We start from the raw sequence: 21108 nt of genomic DNA on the forward strand, positions 1-21108 counted from the left end.
TATATTCTCGAGATTAGTTGTTTGTCAGTTGCTTCATTTGCTATTATCTTCTCCCATTCTGAAGGCTGCCTTTTCACCTTGATAATAGTTTCCTTTGATGTGCAGAAGCTTTTAAGGTTAATTAGGTCCCATTTGTTTATTTTTGCTTTTATTTCCAATATACTGGGACGTGGGTCATAGAGGATCCTGCTGTGACGTATGTCAGAGAGTGTTTTGCCTATGTTCTCCTCTAGGAGTTTTATAGTTTCTGGTCTTACGTTTAGATCTTTAATCCATTTTGAGTTTATTTTTGTGTATGGTGTTAGAAAGTGTTCTAGTTTCATTCTTTTACAAGTGGTTGACCAGATTTCCCAGCACCACTTGTTAAAGAGATTGTCTTTAATTCATTGTATATTCTTGCCTCCTTTGTCAAAGATAATGTGTCCATATGTGTGTGGATTTATCTCTGGGCTTTCTATTTTGTTCCATTGATCTATATTTCTGTCTTTGTGCCAGTACCATACTGTCTTGATAACTGTGGCTTTGTAGTAGAGCCTGAAGTCAGGTAGGTTGATTCCTCCAGTTCCATTCTTTCTCAAGATCGCTTTGGCTATTCGAGGTTTTTTGTATTTCCATACAAATTGTGAAATTCTTTGTTCTAGCTCTGTGAAGAATACTGTGGGTAGCTTGATAGGGATTGCATTGAATCTATAGATTGCTTTGGGTAGTATACTCATTTTCACTATATTGATTCTTCCAATCCATGAACATGGTATATTTCTCCATCTGTTAGTGTCCTCTTTGATTTCTTTCACCAGTGTTTTATAGTTTTCTATATATAGGTCTTTAGTTTCTTTAGGTAGATATATTCCTAAGTATTTTATTCTTTCCATTGCAATGGTGAATGGAATTGTTTCCTTAATTTCTCTGTTTTCTCATTATTAGTGTATAGGAATGCAAGGGATTTCTGTGTGTTGATTTTATATCCTGCAACTTTACTATAGTCATTGATTAGTTCTAGTAATTTTCTGGTGGAGTTTTTAGGGTTTTCTATGTAGAGGATCATGTCATCTGCAAATAGTGAGAGTTTTACTTCTTCTTTTCCAATTTGGATTCCTTTTATTTCTTTTTCTGCTCTGATTGCTGTGGCCAAAACTTCCAAAACTATGTTGAATAGTAATGGTGAAAGTGGGCACCCTGTCTTGTTCCTGACTTTAGAGGAAATGCTTTCAATTTTTCACCATTGAGGATAATGTTTGCTGTGGGTTTGTCATATATAGCTTTTATTATGTTGAGGTATGTTCCTTCTATTCCTGCTTGCTGGAGAGTTTTTATCATAAATGGATGTTGAATTTTGTCAAAGGCTTTCTCTGCATCTATTGAGATAATCATATGGTTTTTATTTTTCAATTTGTTAATGTGGTGTATTACATTGATTGATTTGCGGATATTGAAGAATCCTTGCATCCCTGGAATAAAGCCTACTTGGTCATGGTGTATGATCTTTTTAATGTGTTGTTGGATTCTGATTGCTAGAATTTTGTTAAGGATTTTTGCATCTATGTTCATCAGTGATATTGGCCTGTAGTTTTCTTTTTTTGTGGGATCTTTGTCAGGTTTTGGTATTAGGGCGATGGTGGCCTCATAGAATGAGTTTGGAAGTTTACCATCCTCTGCAATTTTCTGGAAGAGTTTGAGCAGGATAGGTGTCAGCTCTTCTCTAAATTTTTGGTAGAATTCAGCTGTGAAGCCGTCTGGACCTGGGCTTTTGTTTGCTGGAAGATTTTTGATTACAGTTTCAATTTCCGTGCTTGTGATGGGTCTGTTAAGATTTTCTATTTCTTCCTGATCGAGTTTTGGAAAGTTGTACTTTTCTAAGAATTTGTCCATTTCTTCCACATTGTCCATTTTATTGGCATATAATTGTTGATAGTACTCTCTTATGATCCTTTGTATTTCTGTGTTGTCTGTTGTGATCTCTCCATTTTCATTTCTAATTTTATGTCTTCCCAAAGATGGCACTAAAGCTCAAGTTTGTAGTATCTTCCTGGTCCACAGATTAGGCCGATTTTCTCGTTATGCTCCTTAGCCATCTGCCAGGTCTGCTCACACCACTCCTAGGAGTGTACATGAGAGCTGCCACAAGGTGGGCGGGTGTGGGGATAAGGCATGTGGAACATTCCTGGGCCAGTTGGTAGGATCCATGGGTGGGATATTCCCAGCAGCTCATGGGTGGGCTTCTTGATGGAATCCGTGATGCCTGTTAATGTCCTCTGAGGGCCCTACCTGCTGCTGTCTCAGATTCCTTCCTTCCCCACCCTCCAACCCAGTCATGAGCTCCTAATTTAGTACTCTAAGCCTGGCAAGAGAGAAATGAGTCCCTCTGGCAGCATCCTGCATAGCTAGGGAAGCCTGGCACTCCCTAACACAGTCTCCCTTACCCCCGTGGGACAAATTATGGGAATAAATCTTGGCCTAAGCTGTACTTCCTTTGAGGATGGATGTTGTGGGGAAAGGCAGACTGTCTTACCCCACTCTAGGATATCCAAACTGGTTTTGGTTTTTGTATTTTGCTCCAAATGGATCAGAATCTTCTCCTCTGTAAGTCTGAACTTGATCAAAGGCTGTCGCATCCATGAGCGATTCTCTCAGGCACTGTTCTCAGGAGCTCCTGGACTGAGGCTCAGAAGTGCTAGAGTCACTTCATGGGCCTCTGCAGGGTCCACAACCACGACTGAGGTCTGTCTGCCTATTTCCCAGTTCACAGGCAGGTGAGACTCCCCCCAGGCCCCTTGGTGGATGGTACTGGGTCCCACAGCTCCCTCACGTGCACTTTTGTTTGTGCATGGAAGCCAAATATCTGCTGCTGAGCAGGAGACAAAACCAAGGGATGTCTTACCCCTATGATACTGATATCACTCTGGAGAAGGCCTTTAATTATTTGGTTTCATGATGCAAGTTAGAACCCAAATCTCTTGAGTTTTAGCGCCTGTGAGGAGCAGCTGTAGCAGCCTCCTCCCTCATTTCCTTCCCTCTGCTGTCACGTGTTACAAGTTTTCAGTGTGTGTGAACATCAAAGCAACATCTCCGGCTAAAAACTGCAGTCCCAACCCTGCAGGGATCCTTTGGTATCTCTAAAGACACAAACGGAGTCCAGTGTGATCTCTGTGTGTTCTGTGGAGATGTGACCACAGGCCTCAGTCTTACATGGAAGGTCGAGAACAGGACCTGTCCATGGCGAGCAAGCTGACCTAGGATCTGGGAGTGAGTCTCTGGTCTGCACCAAGCCATATGAGGTATCTCAGCCTGTTTTGGGTTCAAGAGCAGTGCAGTCACCACCCTCCCACTGACCTCCCAGGACCCTCTTTCCAACCCCCATAGGCTTCCTCAGGCTGGCCGTTCAGCAGAAGTGTTCTGGGGTGGGGGGGGTGTGCTCGCCCTGGCTCATGGGAGCCAGTTGTTAAATCTTCAGGAACTTGGCAAGCTGATCGTTAAGCATAGCCATTGTCAAAAATTAAGTGATATCAACTAACAGTATAATAAATTATACTAAAAGCAAAATCAATAAATCCTCAAAAATCAGTTCAGTTCAGTTCAGTTGCTCAGTCATACCCGACTCTTTGTGACCCCCATGGACTGTAGCACGCCAGGCCTGCCTATCCATCACCAACTCCTGGAGTCTACCCAAACTCACGTCCATTGAGTTGATGATGCCATCCAATGACCTCATCCTCTGTTGTCCCCTTCTCACCCCACCTTCCATCTTTTCCAGCATCAGGGTCTTTTCAGATGAGTCAGTTCTTCGCATCGGGTGGCCAAAGTATTGGAGTTTCAGCTTCAACATCAGTCCTTCCAGTGAACACTCAGGACTGACCTCCTTTACAATGGACTGGTTGGATCTCCTTGCAGCCCAAGGGGCTCTCAAGAGTCTTCTCCAACACCACAGTTAAAAAGCATCAGTTCTTTGGTGCTCAGCTTTCTTTATAGTCCAACTCTCACATCCATACTTGACTACTGGAAAAACTATAGCCTTGACTAGGCGGACCGTTGTTGGCAAAGTAATCTCTCTGCTTTTTAATATGCTGTCTAGGTTGGTCATAACTTTGCTTCCAAGGAGTAAATGTCTTTTAATTTCATGGCTTCAGTCACCATCTGCAGTGATTTTGGAGCTCAGAAAAATAAAGTCTGCCACTTCTTAATTCCAGCTTGTGCTTCATCCAGCCTAGTGTTTCTCATGATGTACTCTGCATATAAGTTAAATAAACAGGGTGACAATATACAGCCTTGACGTACTCCTTTTCCTATTTGGAACCAGTCTGTTGTTCCATGTCCAGTTCTAACTGTTGCTTCCTGACCTGCATACAGATTTCTCGAGAGGCAGGTCAGGTGGTCTGGTATTCCCATCTCTTGAAGAATTTTCCACAGTTTGTTGTGATCCACATAGTCAAAGGTGTTGGCATAGTCAATAAAGCAGAAATAAATGTTTTTCTGGAACTCTATGCTTTTTGATGATCCAGTGGATGTCGGCAATTTGATCTCTGGTTCCTTTGCCTTTTCTAAAACCAGCTTGAACATCTGGAAGTTCATGGTTCACATTCTATTGAAGCCTGGGTTGGAGAATTTTGAGCATTACTTTACTAGCGTGTGAGATGGGTGCAATTGTGCGGTAGTTTGAACATTCTTTGGCATTGGCTTTCTTTGGGATTGGAATGAAAACTGACCTTTTCCAGTCCTGTGGTCACTGCTGAGTTTTCCAAATTTGCTGACATATTGGGTGCAGCACTTTCACAGCATCATCTTTCAGGATTTGAAATAGATCAACTGGAATTCCATCACCTCCAGTAGCTTTGTTTGTAGTGATGCTTCCTAAGGCCCACTTGACTTCACATTCCAGGAGGTCTGGCTCTAGGTGAGTGATCACACCATTGTGATCATCTGGGTCGTGAAGATCTTTTTTTGTACAGTTCTTCTGTGTATTGTTGCCATCTCTTCTTAATATCTTCTACTTCTGTTAGGTCCATACCATTTCTGTCCTTTATTGAGCCCATGCAAAGATGGGCTCAAAGACCATAACTTTGTCATTATTTTACTATTATCTGCCCTCTTGAAGTCACTTATATTTGTAGTCTCTGTGCAGAGGAATTACTGTAATTATGGCTACTGGGCATCTTTTCCCAGTTTTCCTCTCAGTGACATGACACCAGGAACTCACGACAGGCTGCAACAGGAGTATTTACACCACAGAAATTGGCAACAGTTAGGAATAAGCTTATCCCGCTTATTTGTAACTGCCGCTTAGGAGTTACACTGCACTTTTGGGTGAGCAGAGAGAACAGGGCACAGTCCAGCAAGCCTGCCCCTTCCAGACCCATCCACGGCAGTCACAGGCCACATGTGTGGAAGGCTTGAGAACTGTATCTACACTGTGCAAGCTGTGGAGTAAAGGGTTTTAACTGCGAGTGCTTTCTTTGACTTCATCGACACTTTGGAGGAGTTCTGAGTTAGCAAAGTTGCTTTTTATAACTTCATCCAGGCTTACCTTGACATCTGATGTTTACACAAACTGAGATTTCAGGGCAGGGCGGTTGGAGGCCAAGGGCAGCTCCTGGAGACAGATGGGCAGAGTGTCTGCCTTGGCAGCATCCACAGCGTGGGCAGCAGCAATCCAAGGAGGCACCACTGACCTGCGGGTGGGCAGAGCCTGCCAGCCCAGCCATGCCTCTGGCATCAGGCGGGAAGGATCAGAGCTGACAGTTGTCACAATGAGGGCAACCTCACTGTGGAGTATGGTCACCCAGAAAGGTGGGTGATACAGGGCTTTTTAGATGGAAGTGTGAATGATACATTGCACACGGGCCTATTGATGGACCTGCTTATGAAGCCTTGGCTACCGAATGTGTGGTTATGATGATCTTAGCCTTATGCATTGTGGTATGGATCCTCATAGGAAAAACAAGCACAGCAGCAAACTCAGTTTTGCTCACAGTGTGAGATAATGAAAACCACCTTTGGAGTGGAAAGTACTTGTTACCTGGAAGACAGACAGGAGCCTGCAGTCATTACCTTTTCACTGTACAAGTAAAAAAGAAAACATCCATCAAATCAACTTTTTTTTTTTTTCTGGAAAACACATACGCACACAAAGATGCATTTGAATACTCCCACAAATTCATATTTAAGAACAGTGTTTTTCACGTCAGAACGGTAATCACAAAGGAACCCAAAGGAAAAAAGCAGGCACGTCCACAATATATCCTTGCTGTGTTGGGTCCCTCATCCTTAACTTTGTGAATTGTCACATCCCCGGCATGAATGACGAGAATATAACAGGTTGCAGAATTGGAGAACGTGACATCTTTTGTTCCTAATGGCACAACATGTTTTTCTCATTTTCATCAGAATGTGTGATCCATGCCATTTGAAATCAAATTCCAAACACGACGAGCCATTAGTGTAATAGCTCATTACTAACAGCGGTCTTATAAATAATACATTCTTACCGTGCGCACACAGCTCGCCGCGAAGCCAGCAAAAGGTATTTCAGGCCATGGAAGTTGCACTGCGCCAGCGTGGCGGTAGATGAGAAGGACATCTCCATGTGAACCAAGATGGATGCCAATTTTCCCTGCCGAGAGGGAGGCTGGCCGTCTCTCCCCACACATATGGCAGATGGATTGGTTAATCAGCGTCTGCTGAGTCTCGGGCCTAAAATCACAGAGAAGCCAGGCAACTGCGGCTACGCAGCCTTTGTTCACGTGTGCAAACAAGACAAACAATCACTTGTTATTTGGGAAAAAAATTAAAATGTTTATTTTGGACTTTTACTGAAGTGTCGATGGATTTGTAAAACAGCTGTGTGAATCCAGCCTTTTGCAGCTAGTATTTGGTGGGGGGGCCTGTAAAGAAAAGAATATGCATGGAAAAAAATTCATTTAAAAAAATTCCTCTTGTATCCTAGCATTTGGGAGAATTACAGGGAATCTAGTATTTACTTTTCAAACACATCTTGGAGGACGAACAGTTTTAAGCCAGAAGATACATTTGAGAACGAATAGCTTAATAGCTAACTTTTTTTCCCTCTGATGTTTAAAAGAGTGTTGTAGGTTCTTGCTCCACTTTAGGGAGTATTAACCATTTTATCCAACTTGGTATTTATGGGATGATGTCGCATTCTTAGGATCTGGGAATTCTGACAATTGTTGAGCTCTTCTGGCTGAATGGTTGTCTCAAGAAATAAAATCTGAACTCTGGAGGGCTAGAACCCACCCAGTAAATGCTGTTTTCTTATAAGAGCTGTCAGAGTCAAATCAGTTACCAGAATTTGCTTAGAACCCACATAAAGATCAAAGGAATTATTTATGCAAAATGTGTTTATTTTTCTTCTTTCCAATTTTATTGAGCTAGAATTGATATGTAACATTGTATAAGTTTAAGGTGTCCAACCTAATATTTTGATATATGTACATATTGTAACATAATCACCATGAGTGAGAATAGTTAACCCAAGAACGCTGTATTACTTCTTGCCTCTTTTAAAATTTTAAATGCTTTCCTTGCAGAGAAGAGTGAAATCCAGAATTACTAAAGGAACATAGTAAAGAATTTCAATCACAGTCATCAGTCAATATGGCATTAAAATTTGAATAGAATTAAAATTTGTTGTTAATTTATAATATGTCACTACCAGTAATAGGCCTAGATCAGCTGGTCACTCATGAAAAGATATGTTGTTTCCTCTACTCAGAACACTTATGATCCCAAATGTGTTGCATCTTTCCCACACCAGCCAGCTCTCCAGCTTCTAGTCACCAGCTGGGTGTCTTGCAGTCTAATTCACTTTCTGATACTGCTCAGCCTTAGTGCAGACCCCACAGATTTAGGGCTCAGGCCCACAAAATTGCCCCCATCAGATGCCATTCACAAGCCCCAGATTGTCCCCTGTGCTTTTAACTGACCAGCGATAACTCACGGGTTCCCATGACCCCCTCGGTCATGTTTGAGAACCTGCTGGAAGGGTCACAGAGCTCAGGCAACTCTTTACTTGCCATCATGGGTTCACTGTAAAGGATACAGCTCAGGAACAGGAAACGGAACAGATGCATTGGGTGAGGTGGGGAGGGCAGGGGGAGCTTCCATGCCCTCTCTGGGCCCCCCACTGCCTAGCATTTCGTGTGTTCACCAGCAGGCAGGCTTGGGAACCCCATTGTTTAGGTGCTTTTCTGGTTTTCCATTAACAGTTGATTAAATCTTGGGCTGTGGTGGCTGCACTCACTCTCCGGCTCCTCTCCCCTTCTCAGAGGTCAAGGTGCTGTGTGCTTAGTCGCTCAGTTGTGTCCAACTCTTAGCAACCCCGTGAACTGCAGCCCACCAGGCTCTGTCCATGGGGATTCTCCAGGCAAGAATACTGGAGTGGGTTGTCATTTCCTCCTCCAGGGAATCTTCCCGACCCAGGGATCGAGCCCAGGTCTCTCACATTTCAGGCAGATTCTTTACCGTCTGAGCCACCAGGGAAGCCCCGGAGGTCAAGGGAACATGGCTGAAAGCTCCAACCCTCTAATCACATGGCTGATTCCTCTGGTAACCAGTTCCCATCCTCTGAAAATGACCTCATTGGCATAAACTCATGTACCATTGAAAGGGGCTTATTATGAAGAATAAAAGACTCTCAGGAGATTATAAGTGTTTTATGAACTTTGAGCCAGGAATGAGGGATGAAGACCAAATATTTTTTTATTATATCTCACTGTCACCCTCATCTTCCCACTGATGTATTCCTCATCAAAGGCCTAAAATGATGAGGGCCATTGCAGGAGGTTTAGAATCAGGTAGGATGCTGAGAGGGCTTCTCTGATGGCTCAGATGGTAAAGAATCTGCCTGCAATGTGGGAGACCTGGGTTTGATCCCTGGGTTGGAAAGACCCCCCTGGAGGAGGGCATAGCAACCCACTCCAGTATTCTTGCCTGGAGAATCCCCATGGATAGAGGAGCCTGGCAGGCTACAGTCTGTGGGGTTGCAAAGAGTCAGACACGACTTAGCGACACAGCACAGCACAGGATGCTGGGAGGTGGTTATGTTGTAGATCAGACACACCTGTGAACAGGTGCAGTGAGTTTATTTCTCTCAGAACTTTCCACTGAACCTCCTTCCTCTCATCTACTCCCCATGAGACCATCCAGTCAAATATATGTTCAAGAAAATGAAAGAAATAAGTCTTCCCACGTGGCACTAGTTGTAAAGAATCCACCTGCCAATGGAGGAGACTCAAGAGACACAGGTTCTATCCCAGCATTGGGAAGATCCCCTGGAGAAGGAAATGGTGACCCACTCCAGTATTCTTGTCTGGGAAATCCTGTGGACAGAGGAATCTGGCAGTCTACAGTCCATGGGGTCACAAAGAGTTGGGCCCAATTGAGTACATGCACACACACACACACGAAAATTGAAGAGTACCTACCTGATGAGGAGCGAATTATTAACTTGTTCTAAATTGGGGTCAACCAGATAGCCACTGGAAATAATGGTCTTCCTTGGAACTGCATGGTGGAGGGGAGGAAAGTAGACAGGAGAGTTGTGCTTGCGGTAGGGAAATGAAAGGATTTAGGGCAGGCAGGGGTATTGTTCGGGCAAAATTTCCCCTCAAGAACACCATGACAGCCTCCCTAAGTTCCAGACCCATCTCTAGGATTGTCATTCATGATAATTTTGTTGTCCATCCAAGGCGGTCATCCACGATACCATTTTTTGAGCCTATCGTGTGCTGTGCACTGCGCCTGACCATAGGGTGCTCCCTCCCTCATACAGCTCCAGGTGCCCATGGCAGGGACTTTCATGGTGCCCATTCACCTGAGGTTGAATGGTCATGAGATGTCTTGGACATTTCAGGTGGAAGGTGTGGCTGTCGGGTTCATGAGCGTGTGCTCACAGGTGAACCTGGAGCTCCTGCACAAGTGCTTTGACCTGGGACCCTTCCATGGACTCTGCATCCCGCATCAGGACGACGTCCTAGAACCACCCCAGGAGTTCAGCGTCCATGAAAGTTCAGGTACAGTGGCTGTCATAGGAGCACGCTGGGGATGGAGCTTTGTGCGCTATGCTGTGCTTTTGACTGTGTGCTGGAGCTGGGTGGTGGCAGCTGCTGGGCAGCTCTGTCCCCAGTCCCCTTTCAGGAGTGGTTCCTGGTGCATCGCAACCTTGTGCCTGTATCTGTGAGCACAGAGGGTCAAGGGGCACGGCCCTGGGTAGACACCACGGCCTTGCCACCGAAGGTCTCCTGAATTCAGAATGTCTACCTTCAGAAGTTCATTGTTAGAGTCGAGGTAAGTTGTGGTGAAATAATTGATAGCGTTTCAGGATTTTATTTGTGCACACACATAGAACCCAAAACCTGAATATGATAAGTGAGTCTTTTAAGTCAAGAACTAGAGAAATTCTGTATGTCCTTAAGTTTTTTATTTTTTTTAATTGAAGTATAGTTGATTTATAATGTTATGTTAGTTTCAGGTATAAAGTGATTCATTTATACAAATATATTCAGATATATGTATATGTGCCTTTAAGTTTTAACCCCAACAATTAGCGCTTCTGTGTTTATGTCATCGACAACTTATTATGTAATACAGGTCTATTGCAAGTAGTCATTTTAAACTTGCTTATTTTTAGCCATCTACAATATTAGAACTGATTTTAAAATCATGTCTGTATTAGGATTTTCACCAAGTGAAATTGGGTCATCTCAAACTTTGGTATCTTAATTTAACAAAGTCTCCCTGCATCCATGAGCATCTTTGAGGTTAAGTGTTTTGTTTCTTAAATTAGGGAGATGCAGCAGGGTGTGTAAATCTAGTTCTCCAAACCTAGGTTTCCTCATTTGTGAAATAGGAAGAGTAGTAACACCTCCCACGAAGGGGCGTCGTGGGGTCTGACTGAGATCACTCAGGTCCAGGGCTTTACTCAGCATCTCCATCAAACTTAGCACTCCATCAGCATGGATCCTCATTTCGAGCGGTCATTATCCATCACTTTGTGGTTGATCTTTCACTTACATGAGTCTTCCCAGGTTAACATCAGGGCATCTTGAATTGCTCTGCTTTCTCGTGTCTGAAAGACTATATCACGATTTTGCTCTTGTCTGCCAGTCTGGGCTCTATTTTTATGTTTATTTTTGAAGACAGCTGTTGCATAAATATACTGTTACCTGGCATTGTTCAGCATAGGTAATGTGTGCACTTTCTGTGTACATATATTCATATTTAAGTTTTTTGCATAAAATAAATGCTTCTAGATGTCAAAAAAAAAAAGATTGTTCAAAAATAGGAAGAGGAGCATGTTGGAAGCAAGACTGACAAGCAGAGGACTTGTTGATGTAAACAACAGCAGGTGTTGGTTTGGCAGATCTTATCGGCTGGACAGGAAACCAAGCGCATGGAGCTGGTCGGAACGTTCACACGGGTCACAAAGACCTTTCGGAGCTGTAGCTGGAGAGGGAGATCCCTTCTGTATTAATAAGACCTTTGAGGTCTTTATTGTTTCATGGTGAAGGCTGGCTTGCCCTTGCTTCTCAGCTAAGACATACAGGAGTGTTCTGAAGGAACCTTCAGCATGAGACATTCTTGAATAATATGTTATCATTGTCACTATCGAATGTATAAATTCTTCTTGAAGGCAGCATTCAATAGGTTTTATGGCTTAGTTTTCTCATGCCTAAAATGGAGATAAAAATAGTCTCAAAACCAGAAAGTTGTTGGGATGGTTAAATGTTAGAATCTACATGACGACCTTAGCTCTCTGCCGAGTGTGGAGTAAGTTCTGAAAAAATTAAGGTTGTTTTTCCTCTCCCCTTGATTGTTGTCATTATTAACAACAAGTTGAGGGACTTCCCTGGTAGTCCAGTGGTTAAGACTTCGCCTTCCGGAGCAGGGGGTATGGGTTTGATCTCTGATCAGGGAACTAAGATCCCACATACCTCTCAGCCAAAAAACTATAACATATGAAAGCAGTACTGTAAAATATTCAATAAAGACTTTTAAAATGGTCCACATAAAAATAAATCTTTAGAAAAATGTTGAAAAGATATGGTTCCCTTTCAGGGTGTTTCTGAGTAGCTCTGAATTACATAGAATGACTGGGATGTTCCTATCTTAGAAACTTCCTGGGCAGGAACACAATTCAAAATTTAGATCAAATCCTGGACTTAAAAACACATAATCTGTTTAGCCAAAGTGTGTCTGTTTAGCAAAAGCCCCAGAGATATGGAAACTGGAAGAAGTCTTACTATTCTGTCTCCCACTTTTAATATTTTTACCTAAAATTAGTTGATCTAGGACAGGATGGTAGCTAAAGGAAATAGGAAAATTTCTCTTGTCATTTTGTGTGTCTTGTTTATTTTTGAAAATCCAGCTCCACTAATAAAATGGTGATTATGAAGTTGCGTTACCAGGAAACACTACTGTAGACTTCCAAATAACTCAGGGATGGATTCACGAATCAACAGCCCATTATATTCCAGAAAAGAGTCATTGGCACATTTTGCTTTCCCCTTCACATCAACAGTGACAAAGAATGAGGCTCCAGAGAAAACTGGAAATGTGTTATGATCCTGTCCTTTTTTATCTAACGAAAGTCTCAAGTTAAAGGAAATATAATTTCCCTAAAATACGAGCCAAAATTCTTGTTTCAGTGGGCACACACCATTGTGCCTTATGCTTTCAATTCTGTTTATGCTTTTTACCTTTCAAAGGATTTTCATATATATTGTCTCATTTTATCCTCATGACTTGATGTACGAGAGCTAAGAAAGGTGCATGTGTGTGTGCTATGTTGCTTCAGTCATGTCTGGCTCTTTGCGACCCCAGGGACTGCAGCCTGCCAGGCTCCTCTGTCCATAGGATTCTCCAGGCAAGAATACTGGAGTGGGTTGCCACGCCCTCCTCCGGGAATCTTTCTAACTCAGAGATTGAAACCACATCTCCTGGGTCTCCTGCCTTGGCAGGTGGATTCTTCACCACTAGCACCACCTGGGAAAGGTGACCCCTGCTTCTCAAATTCACAAAAGGTGTTACAGCTCAGCAGGGGCTGACCCAGCACCCAGCTCATCCTTCCACTTGACTTTTTGTCTAGGTGGCTGTGATCAAAAACTCCAGTGGTGGGTCTACTATACAAATACATGATCAATTTTTTTCACTTCAATGAATTATTGAATGAGTTACCACTTTTAGGAGCTCTCAGTGACGTGTGTGTGTGTCTGCGTGTGTGTGTGTGTTTGTGCTTTGGACAACTCCCATCTTCTGGACTCTTGTGTCTATAGGATTTGCCAGGACTGTGCATGGCCAATCTGTCCTGTGCCAGAGGTGGGCAGGAAGTACCAGGACATTGAGACCCCAGAAGCAGCCTCTGATTCTCCATTTCTTTTTTTAAAAATATTTATTTATTTATTTGGCTATGTCAGGATCTTAGTTGCAGCACGTGGAATCTTTCATTGCTTAGTTGCCCTATAGCATGTGGGATCTTAGTACCTTGACCAGGGATTGAGCCCGAGTACCCTACACTGGAAGGTGTGTTCTTAACCACTGGACCACTAGGAAAGTGCCCCAGCTTCCCTGTTTCTTGTCCCTGCTCCCCTACTGGTATCTTCTCCATCAACTTCCAGATAGACAGTTGTGCTCGAATCCTTGACTCAGGGTCTGCTTCTGAGAGAACCTACCCCAACACACTGCTGGTTTAGTCTTTCCCCACCAGCTGTGAAAACATTTACTTACCACAGCTGAAAGGAGTTGAGGTATAAATACCTCAGCTCCCTCACCCCTCGGTGGGATAGCTTTGACACTTGAGTTTTGCGTTGTTTTTCAGAACTCCTCCAGGAGATGAAGTTCCAGCTAGTGACCCACGTGATGACATATGTTTCATTAGCTGCCTCCTTTCCCTTCTCTCTTCCTAACCTCCCTACCATGCTTCCTGAATCACCTCCTAAATAAACTGCTTGTTCTCAGGTCCTTGATCAAGGTAGGGTCTGTTCCCACCAGCTGTGAAATTCACAATTTCATGCAAACCTTCACCCCTCCAAGCAGAGTGACAACATCATGACTCAACATTCCAGAGCTTGTACAGTGGTCCCCATTCTTTATTTTTTCCAACCAAATGATTTATTAAGCAAAGAAACAAAAATGCAGTTTGCTAGCTTCTTTAGGTAAAGATCGTAAAATATTTAAATCTTTGTAATATGATGCTAATTATTTCTAATGATTTAACAATATCAAAGTTACATGATTCACTGTATTTCTGAATACAGAATCCATTTAACCTATATGGAATTTAGTTATCAAATTCCTCATTCTTTAGCTACTGTACATATTGTGATCAGCTGCCATCTCATCATTTCAGCTGTGTCCGAAGTTTCCATTGGATCTGAAAAGTGTAACCATGCACATTCACCTTGCATTTGACTTGAATAATTTGTGTATGATCCCATTCTTTTAGCCACCGGTTCTTCATTTATAAATTATTACACACACTTGTAAATTTGAGTTTTTAGCTACTAAACCTTGAGACTAAATTAGGACCAATGGGAACAAAGTCTGAGGATGCAGATTTTGTCCCAGTTTAAGGAAAATCTAGTAAAAGTTTATTTTTTATTAAGTGGAGTACCTCGTTTAGAAGTGGCCAAATTCCCCAGACATTGGAAAAATTCATGAATAGTCATAAGTCTCAGGAAAGGGCTTTCTACTTGTATGGGAGGTTATACTGAATGAGACCCAAGATCCCTCAAATGCCAGGAGCCTGAAAGCTGAGGGAACAAGCATCAGGATGCTCCCTCCATATGCTGGCAGTTTATGACTATTTTCCTTCAGTGACAATGAAATGGCTCAAAACAATATGTATTTTTTCCAGTTGGCTCCACTGCTGGCCCAGCCCAGCGATTGCAAATCAAGCTGTGTCTTTTGTTCCCTGCATCATTACAATGAAGACTTTGGAACCAGAAGTGAGCTGGCAATTTTCTTGATGATGCATAAGGCAAAATAGGGCACAGCCTGCATTTCCACAGCTGCCCTGGCATCGACACATTTACCAGTTAAAATAAAAACAAGCGAAAGACGAAACTTTTGTTTGTCACGCAGGCTGGTGTGACCTGGGGAGTGAGCGTCTTGGTTTTGAAAGAGTCCTGCGAAGTGAATCTCAATACATGCCCAGGGGCCAGCACAGATAGGCTTTAAGGATCTCGATGTGCCCTTGGCCGGGAGAGATACAATTTCACACAACAGAATCGTGGGTGTCCCTTAGAATAACCAACGCAGCCTCTTATAACCATCCCACCCAGGAAAAGTACTGCTTACTCTACATTTAAAAGGCCCTTCAAAATATAATTTTCACAACATCTCCACATAGCAATGTTGCCTTTTAAATGAAAGAAAATCGCTCATTGTCAGGAAATGTTCCTTTATGTCTTATTTAAATTATTTTATTGCACTTACATTTGCTTCTTACTCTCAGTCTCTCCTCTGCAGGGAGAAGGAATATGGAGGGTTAAGAAACAGCAGCTAAATCAAGTCTTATTTAATCAAGTAGCCCAGGTCGTCTAGCCTCTCTTCCTAAGGTTCTATTTTATATGTCTGTGTTGCTTTCTGTTTTATACTTTATTCTTCTTTTAGCGTGGATTCCAAATGTGGATGAAGCACTCATCTACAGAGCCTAGCAATATTTCCACCAAGATATTTGGATATTGCATCTCAGACCATGTATTTATTAATACCAGCTCGGACGGTCTGTAACTACTGAAGTAGTGACCCTCTTGGGCTCTGTATGGATTTGTTCAGGCTGTCATAGAAGGGTTCCACAGAATACGGGGCTTAAACAACAGAAAATCATTTTCTCACAGTTCTGGAGATGAGAAGTCTGAGGTCAAGGTGTCGGCAGGGTGGTTTCTTCTGAGGCCTCCCTCCTCGGCTTGCGGATGACCGTCTTTTCCTTGTGTGTCATGTGGTTCTCCCTTCTGTTCCTGTCTGTGTCCTAATCCCCTCTTCTTACGAGGACACACAGTGGCTCAGGGCCCGCCCATCTGACCTCATATTACTCTGTCTCTTTCAAGGCCCTTTCTTGGGACTTCCCTGGTGGTCCAGTGGTTAAGACTTGGTTTTCCAATGCAGGGGGTGCAGGTTCCTGGTTGGGGAGCTAAGACCCCACGTGCCTTGTGGCCAAAAAACCAAAACATAAAACAGATGCAATATTGTGACAAATTCAATAAGGACGTTTTAAGTGGTTGACATTAAAAAACCTGAAAAATAAACTAAAGGCCCTTTCTCCAGATAGTCACATTCTGAGGTATTAAGGGGTTAGGACTTAGAGCATGAAGTTTGTGGGAACATGACTGAACATTCAGTGACACCTAGGATCCTGTGTCAGTGGCTCTCTGGAGCCCTGTTGCCAAGGCTGCAAGACATGACAGTGATGTCCCCTCTGCCTGATGCTCAAAGTCTAATATACTGACTCGTATTTGTCACAACTTGAATTTAATCTTTTTTTAAAAAAACAACAACAACAAATGTCTTTTCGGTATACAGAGGTAAGAAAATTGCATTCTTCTGAAACTTTAGCCACTCTTGCCAGCTCTAGTTTTTCAGAAGTAACTATGTGAGTTCTAATGGTGTGTTAAAGAAGTTGACAAAACAAATAAATACTTCCAGGCTTATGCCCAGGCTGACACGATTATCTCCACAGTGACGGTGTTGATGAAAAATTAATCAGTCAATCTAAGAAAGAAATGGGAAATTTTATTCGAGCCTGATTGAGGTTTTTAACCCAGGAACAACCTCTCAGACAGCTCCGAAAATGGTTGTACCCGTCAGAGGTCAAAGCATAGTTGCATAGGTTTTTGAGGCAGAGGGCTGTACATTCAATGATGTAGATAGTTTTCACAATCCAGATTAAGTACAAAGTGGTTCAGTTCAGTTCAGTTGCTCAGTTGTGTCCAACTCTGCGACCCCGTGGACTGCAGCAGGCCAGGCCTCCCTGTCCATCACCAACTCCCAGAATTTACTCAAACTCATATCCATCGAGTCGATGATGCCATCCAACCACCTCATCCTCTGTCGTCCCCTTCTCCCCCCGCCTTCAGTCTTTCCCAGCATCCGGGTCTTTTCAGATGAGTCAGTTCTTCGCATCAGGTGGCCAAAGTATTGGAGTTTCAGCTTCAGCATCAGTCCTTCCAATGAATATTCAGGACTGATTTCCTTTAGGATGGACTGGTTGGATCTCCTTGCAATCCTAGGGACTCTCAAGAGTCTTCTCCAACACCACAGTTCAAAAGCATCAATTCTTTAGCGCTCAACTTTCTTTATAGTCCAACTCTCACATCCATACATGACTACTGGAAAAACCATACCTTTGACTAGACACACCTTTGTTGGCAAAGCAATGTCTTTGCTTTTTAATAAGCTGTCTAATTTGGCAAATCTAATACAGTTATGTAAAGTTTAAAAAATAAAATAAAATTAAAAAAAAAAAAAAATAAAACCAGCTTGATCACCACTATACCACCAATGCAAAACTAATACAATTATGTAAAGTTTAAAAATAAAAAAAAGTAAATAAAATAAATAAAACCAGAAAAAAAAAAAAAAATAAGCTGTCTAGATTGATCATAACTTTTCTTCCAAGGAGCAAGCATCTTTTAATTTAATGGCTGCAGTCACCATCTGCAGTGATTTTGGAGCCCCCCAAAATAAAGTCTCTCACAGTTTCCACTGTTTCCCCATCTACTTGCCATGAAGTGATGGGACCAGAGGCCATGATCTTAGTTTTCTGAATGTTGAGCTTTAAGCCAACTTTTTCACTCTCCTCTTTCACTTTCATCAAGAGGCTTTTTAGTTCTTCTTTGCTTTCTGCCATAAGGGTGGTGTCATCTGCATATCTGAAGTTATTGATATTTCTCTCAGCAATCTTGATTCCAGTTTGTGCTTCATCCAGTCCAGCATTTCTCATGATGTACTCTGCATATAAGTTAAATACACAGGGTGACAATACACAGCCTTGATGTACTCCTTTCCCTATTTGGAACCAGTCTTGTTGTTCCATGTCCCGTTCTAACTGTTGCTTCCTGACCTACATACAGATTTCTCAGGAGTCCAGTCTGGTGGTCTGGTGTCCCCATCTCTTGAATAATTTTCCACAGTTTGTTGTGATCCACACAGTCAAAAGCTTTGGCATAGTCAATAAAGCAGAAGTAGATGTTTTTCTGAAACTCTCTTGCTTTTTTAATGATCCAGCGGATGTTGACAATTTGATCTCTTTTTCCACTGCCTTTTTGAAATCCACCTTGAACATCTGGAAGTTCATGGTTCACTTGAAGCCTGTTGAAGCCTATTGAAGCCTGGCTTGGAGAATTTTGAGCATTCCTTTGCTAGTGTGTGACATGAGTACAATTGTGCGGTAGTTTGAGCATTCTTTGGCTTTGCCTTTCTTTCCGATCTGAATGAAAACTGACCCTTTCCAGCAAAAACAACACCGAGTTGTGGATATGACTGGTGATGGAAGTAAAGTCCGATGCTGTAAAGAGCAGTATGGCATAGGAACCTGGAATGTTAGGTCATGAATCAAGGCAAATTGGAAGTGGCCAAACAGGAGATGGCAAGCGTGAACATCGACATTTTAGGAATCGGCAAACTAAAATGGACTGGAATGGATGAATTTAACTCAGATGACCAATATCTACTACTGTGGGCAAGAATCCCTTAGAAGAAATGGAGTAGCCATCATAGTCAACAAAAGAGTCCAAAATGCAGTACTTGGATGCAATCTCAAAAACGACAGAATGATCTCTGTTTCCAAGGCAAGCCATTCAGTATCATAGTACAAAGTGGTGACTCATCATAAACCCTTACCAGATCAAGAATGAATATTATCTTTATTTATTTTTCTGGTAGTATCGCATGCCTTGAAGGATCTTAGTTCCTCAACCAAGGATTGAATGTGAGCCCCCCACATTGGAAGTGTGGAGTCCTAACCAGTGGGCCACAAGGGAATCCCAGAAATATTTTTTGTTTGTTTGTTTTTATTTCTTTTATTTTTTAATTTTACAATATTGTATTGGTTTTGCCATATATCGAAATGAATCCGCCACAGGTATACATGTGTTCCCCATCCTGAGCCCTCCTCCCTCCTCCCTCCCCATACCATCCCTCTGGGTCGTCCCATTGCACCAGCCCCAAGCATCTAGTATCGTGCATCAAACCTGGACTGGTGACTCGTTTCATATATGATATTATACATATTTCAATATCATTCTCCCAAATCATCCCACCCTCTCCCTCTCCCACAGAGTCCAAAAGACTATTCTATACATCAGTGTCTCTTTTGCTGTCTCGTATACAGGGTTATTGTTACCATCTTTCTAAATTCCATATATATGCGTTACTATACTGTATTGGTGTTTTTCTTTCTGGCTTACTTAACTCTGTATAATATGCTCCAGTTTCATCCACCTCATTAGAACTGATTCAAATGTATTCTTTTTAATGGCTGAGTAATACTTCATTGTGTATATGTACCATAAGGAGTTGTTCTGTGGATACTAAGAGAATGTTGCTCTATATAGTTGACCAGGTGTTTCTACTAATGAGGAGTTTGGTCCATGCATAACACAGAAGAGGAGAGAGAGGATAACAAGGGACATAGAAAAATGTTTATGTTTAGATTTTCCTTGACTTGCCTTAGAATACAGATTTTAACTTCATTAACAGTATAAATGCTTGCATGGGTTTCCCGGGCTTGGGCTGGTAACATACCAGGAAGGAGGCAGTCAGTCATGGCTGGAAACCAGTGTTGTTAAGGTCATTGCCCCAGAAAGTCTTTTGATTACTTATCTGTCTTCATTCAGCTGCTGGTTTCTAAGCCCTTTTGGATGCCTTTAAAAACAGCTGTGACAAATGAGGGCGCCCTCTGAAGATTCCCCAATTCTCGGGGAGCTGGATGGCTGGGAGGAAGGGTCCTACCCCCCTAATCAGCTCTGGGAGCCACTAGCTAAGTGATGACACCGCTGCATTCACCAGTCAGATCCGTTTCTCAGTGGTTGAAATACAAATGTATTTGTACATAAGGGCCTTGAGGTCTTTGAAAGAAAAGTGGTTTTATTTATATTCGTTATGATCATTATGTACTGGGATTATTTTCTCAGTAGGCCACATGTCTTTTGCCCATATTTATGAAGCAGGGGAGAAGGCATTTAATGAATTTCAAGAGTGTGTTTGACTGTAAAACACATCTCTCTTACCACATTCACATGTAAATAGCCCTTTTATTTGTTCTCTCCGGTGACCTTTCTTCTTTTGGGGGTAGATCACAGTTTGTTGTTGTTTTCCATTTCCAAATGGGAGGCTGAATGATAATAATGAAAGATTATGCAAAAAATCCATGTTTAAAATAATGTTGATATGGCACTTGTGTTGCAGGATAATTATAGTAATTTGGCCATTACGCTATATGGAGTCAGGAGTCAGTTGCTAGAAAACACGGTGATAGGGGTGATTCAGAGGGTTTTCATCCCAACAGGCTGTTTGATCCTGCTGACTTTTCTCTTGAAAATCAATTGCTTACGATGAATACTCTGAATTCTCCCTTGATTAAATTGGCTGGCAGTGGGCTGCACCCATTGCACGGGGGTCACCAAGAGTTCCGTGTCTGTTTACACAGGGGTTTCGACAACTCTTAAAATATCACAGAGCAAATTTAATCCGAGCGAGCAAGCAGCTAAGGAGGCAGTTGCTAAAAATCACAGTCTTTGCTCATGGAAGCAAGCAAAGGAAGATGTATTCATTCTAAGCCCAACACGAAGCCAGTTATTTCGCTGCAGGTTGCAAGCCTTTTCTTCACTGCACGTTGCTCTGGCTCTGGGCATTTTCAGACTTTCAGGAACACGTGGGCTCGCCCAGTGGAAGACCAGGGACCGTCACCTTGGAAGCCGACTTCTGACTCCAAGTGCATGACTGACAATGTTCTTTTTCCCCTCAAGGTTATTAACATATTCAGATTTTCTGTTTCTTTGAAATCAACATTAGGAAATTAGATTTTTCTAGAAAAACATTGTTTAGTATATGAAGGTTTAAAAATGATTAGAGTACAATTGCTGGTATATATACATATAT

General features: G+C 42.4%; 1 protein-coding gene across 1 annotated transcript in view; it reads left to right on the forward strand.

Moving 5' to 3' along the window:
• CFAP61 (cilia and flagella associated protein 61) overlaps positions 1-21108 on the forward strand; it is a 251944-nt gene that overhangs the window by 44680 nt on the left and 186156 nt on the right. Inside the window, exon 8 of the mRNA XM_055543290.1 lies at positions 9863-10022. Coding sequence (XP_055399265.1) covers positions 9863-10022 — 160 coding nt within the window. The remainder of the gene's footprint in view (positions 1-9862; positions 10023-21108) is intronic.

This window comes from Bubalus kerabau, chromosome 13 (assembly GCF_029407905.1).
Source record: "Bubalus kerabau isolate K-KA32 ecotype Philippines breed swamp buffalo chromosome 13, PCC_UOA_SB_1v2, whole genome shotgun sequence".
NCBI lineage: Eukaryota > Metazoa > Chordata > Mammalia > Artiodactyla > Bovidae > Bubalus > Bubalus kerabau.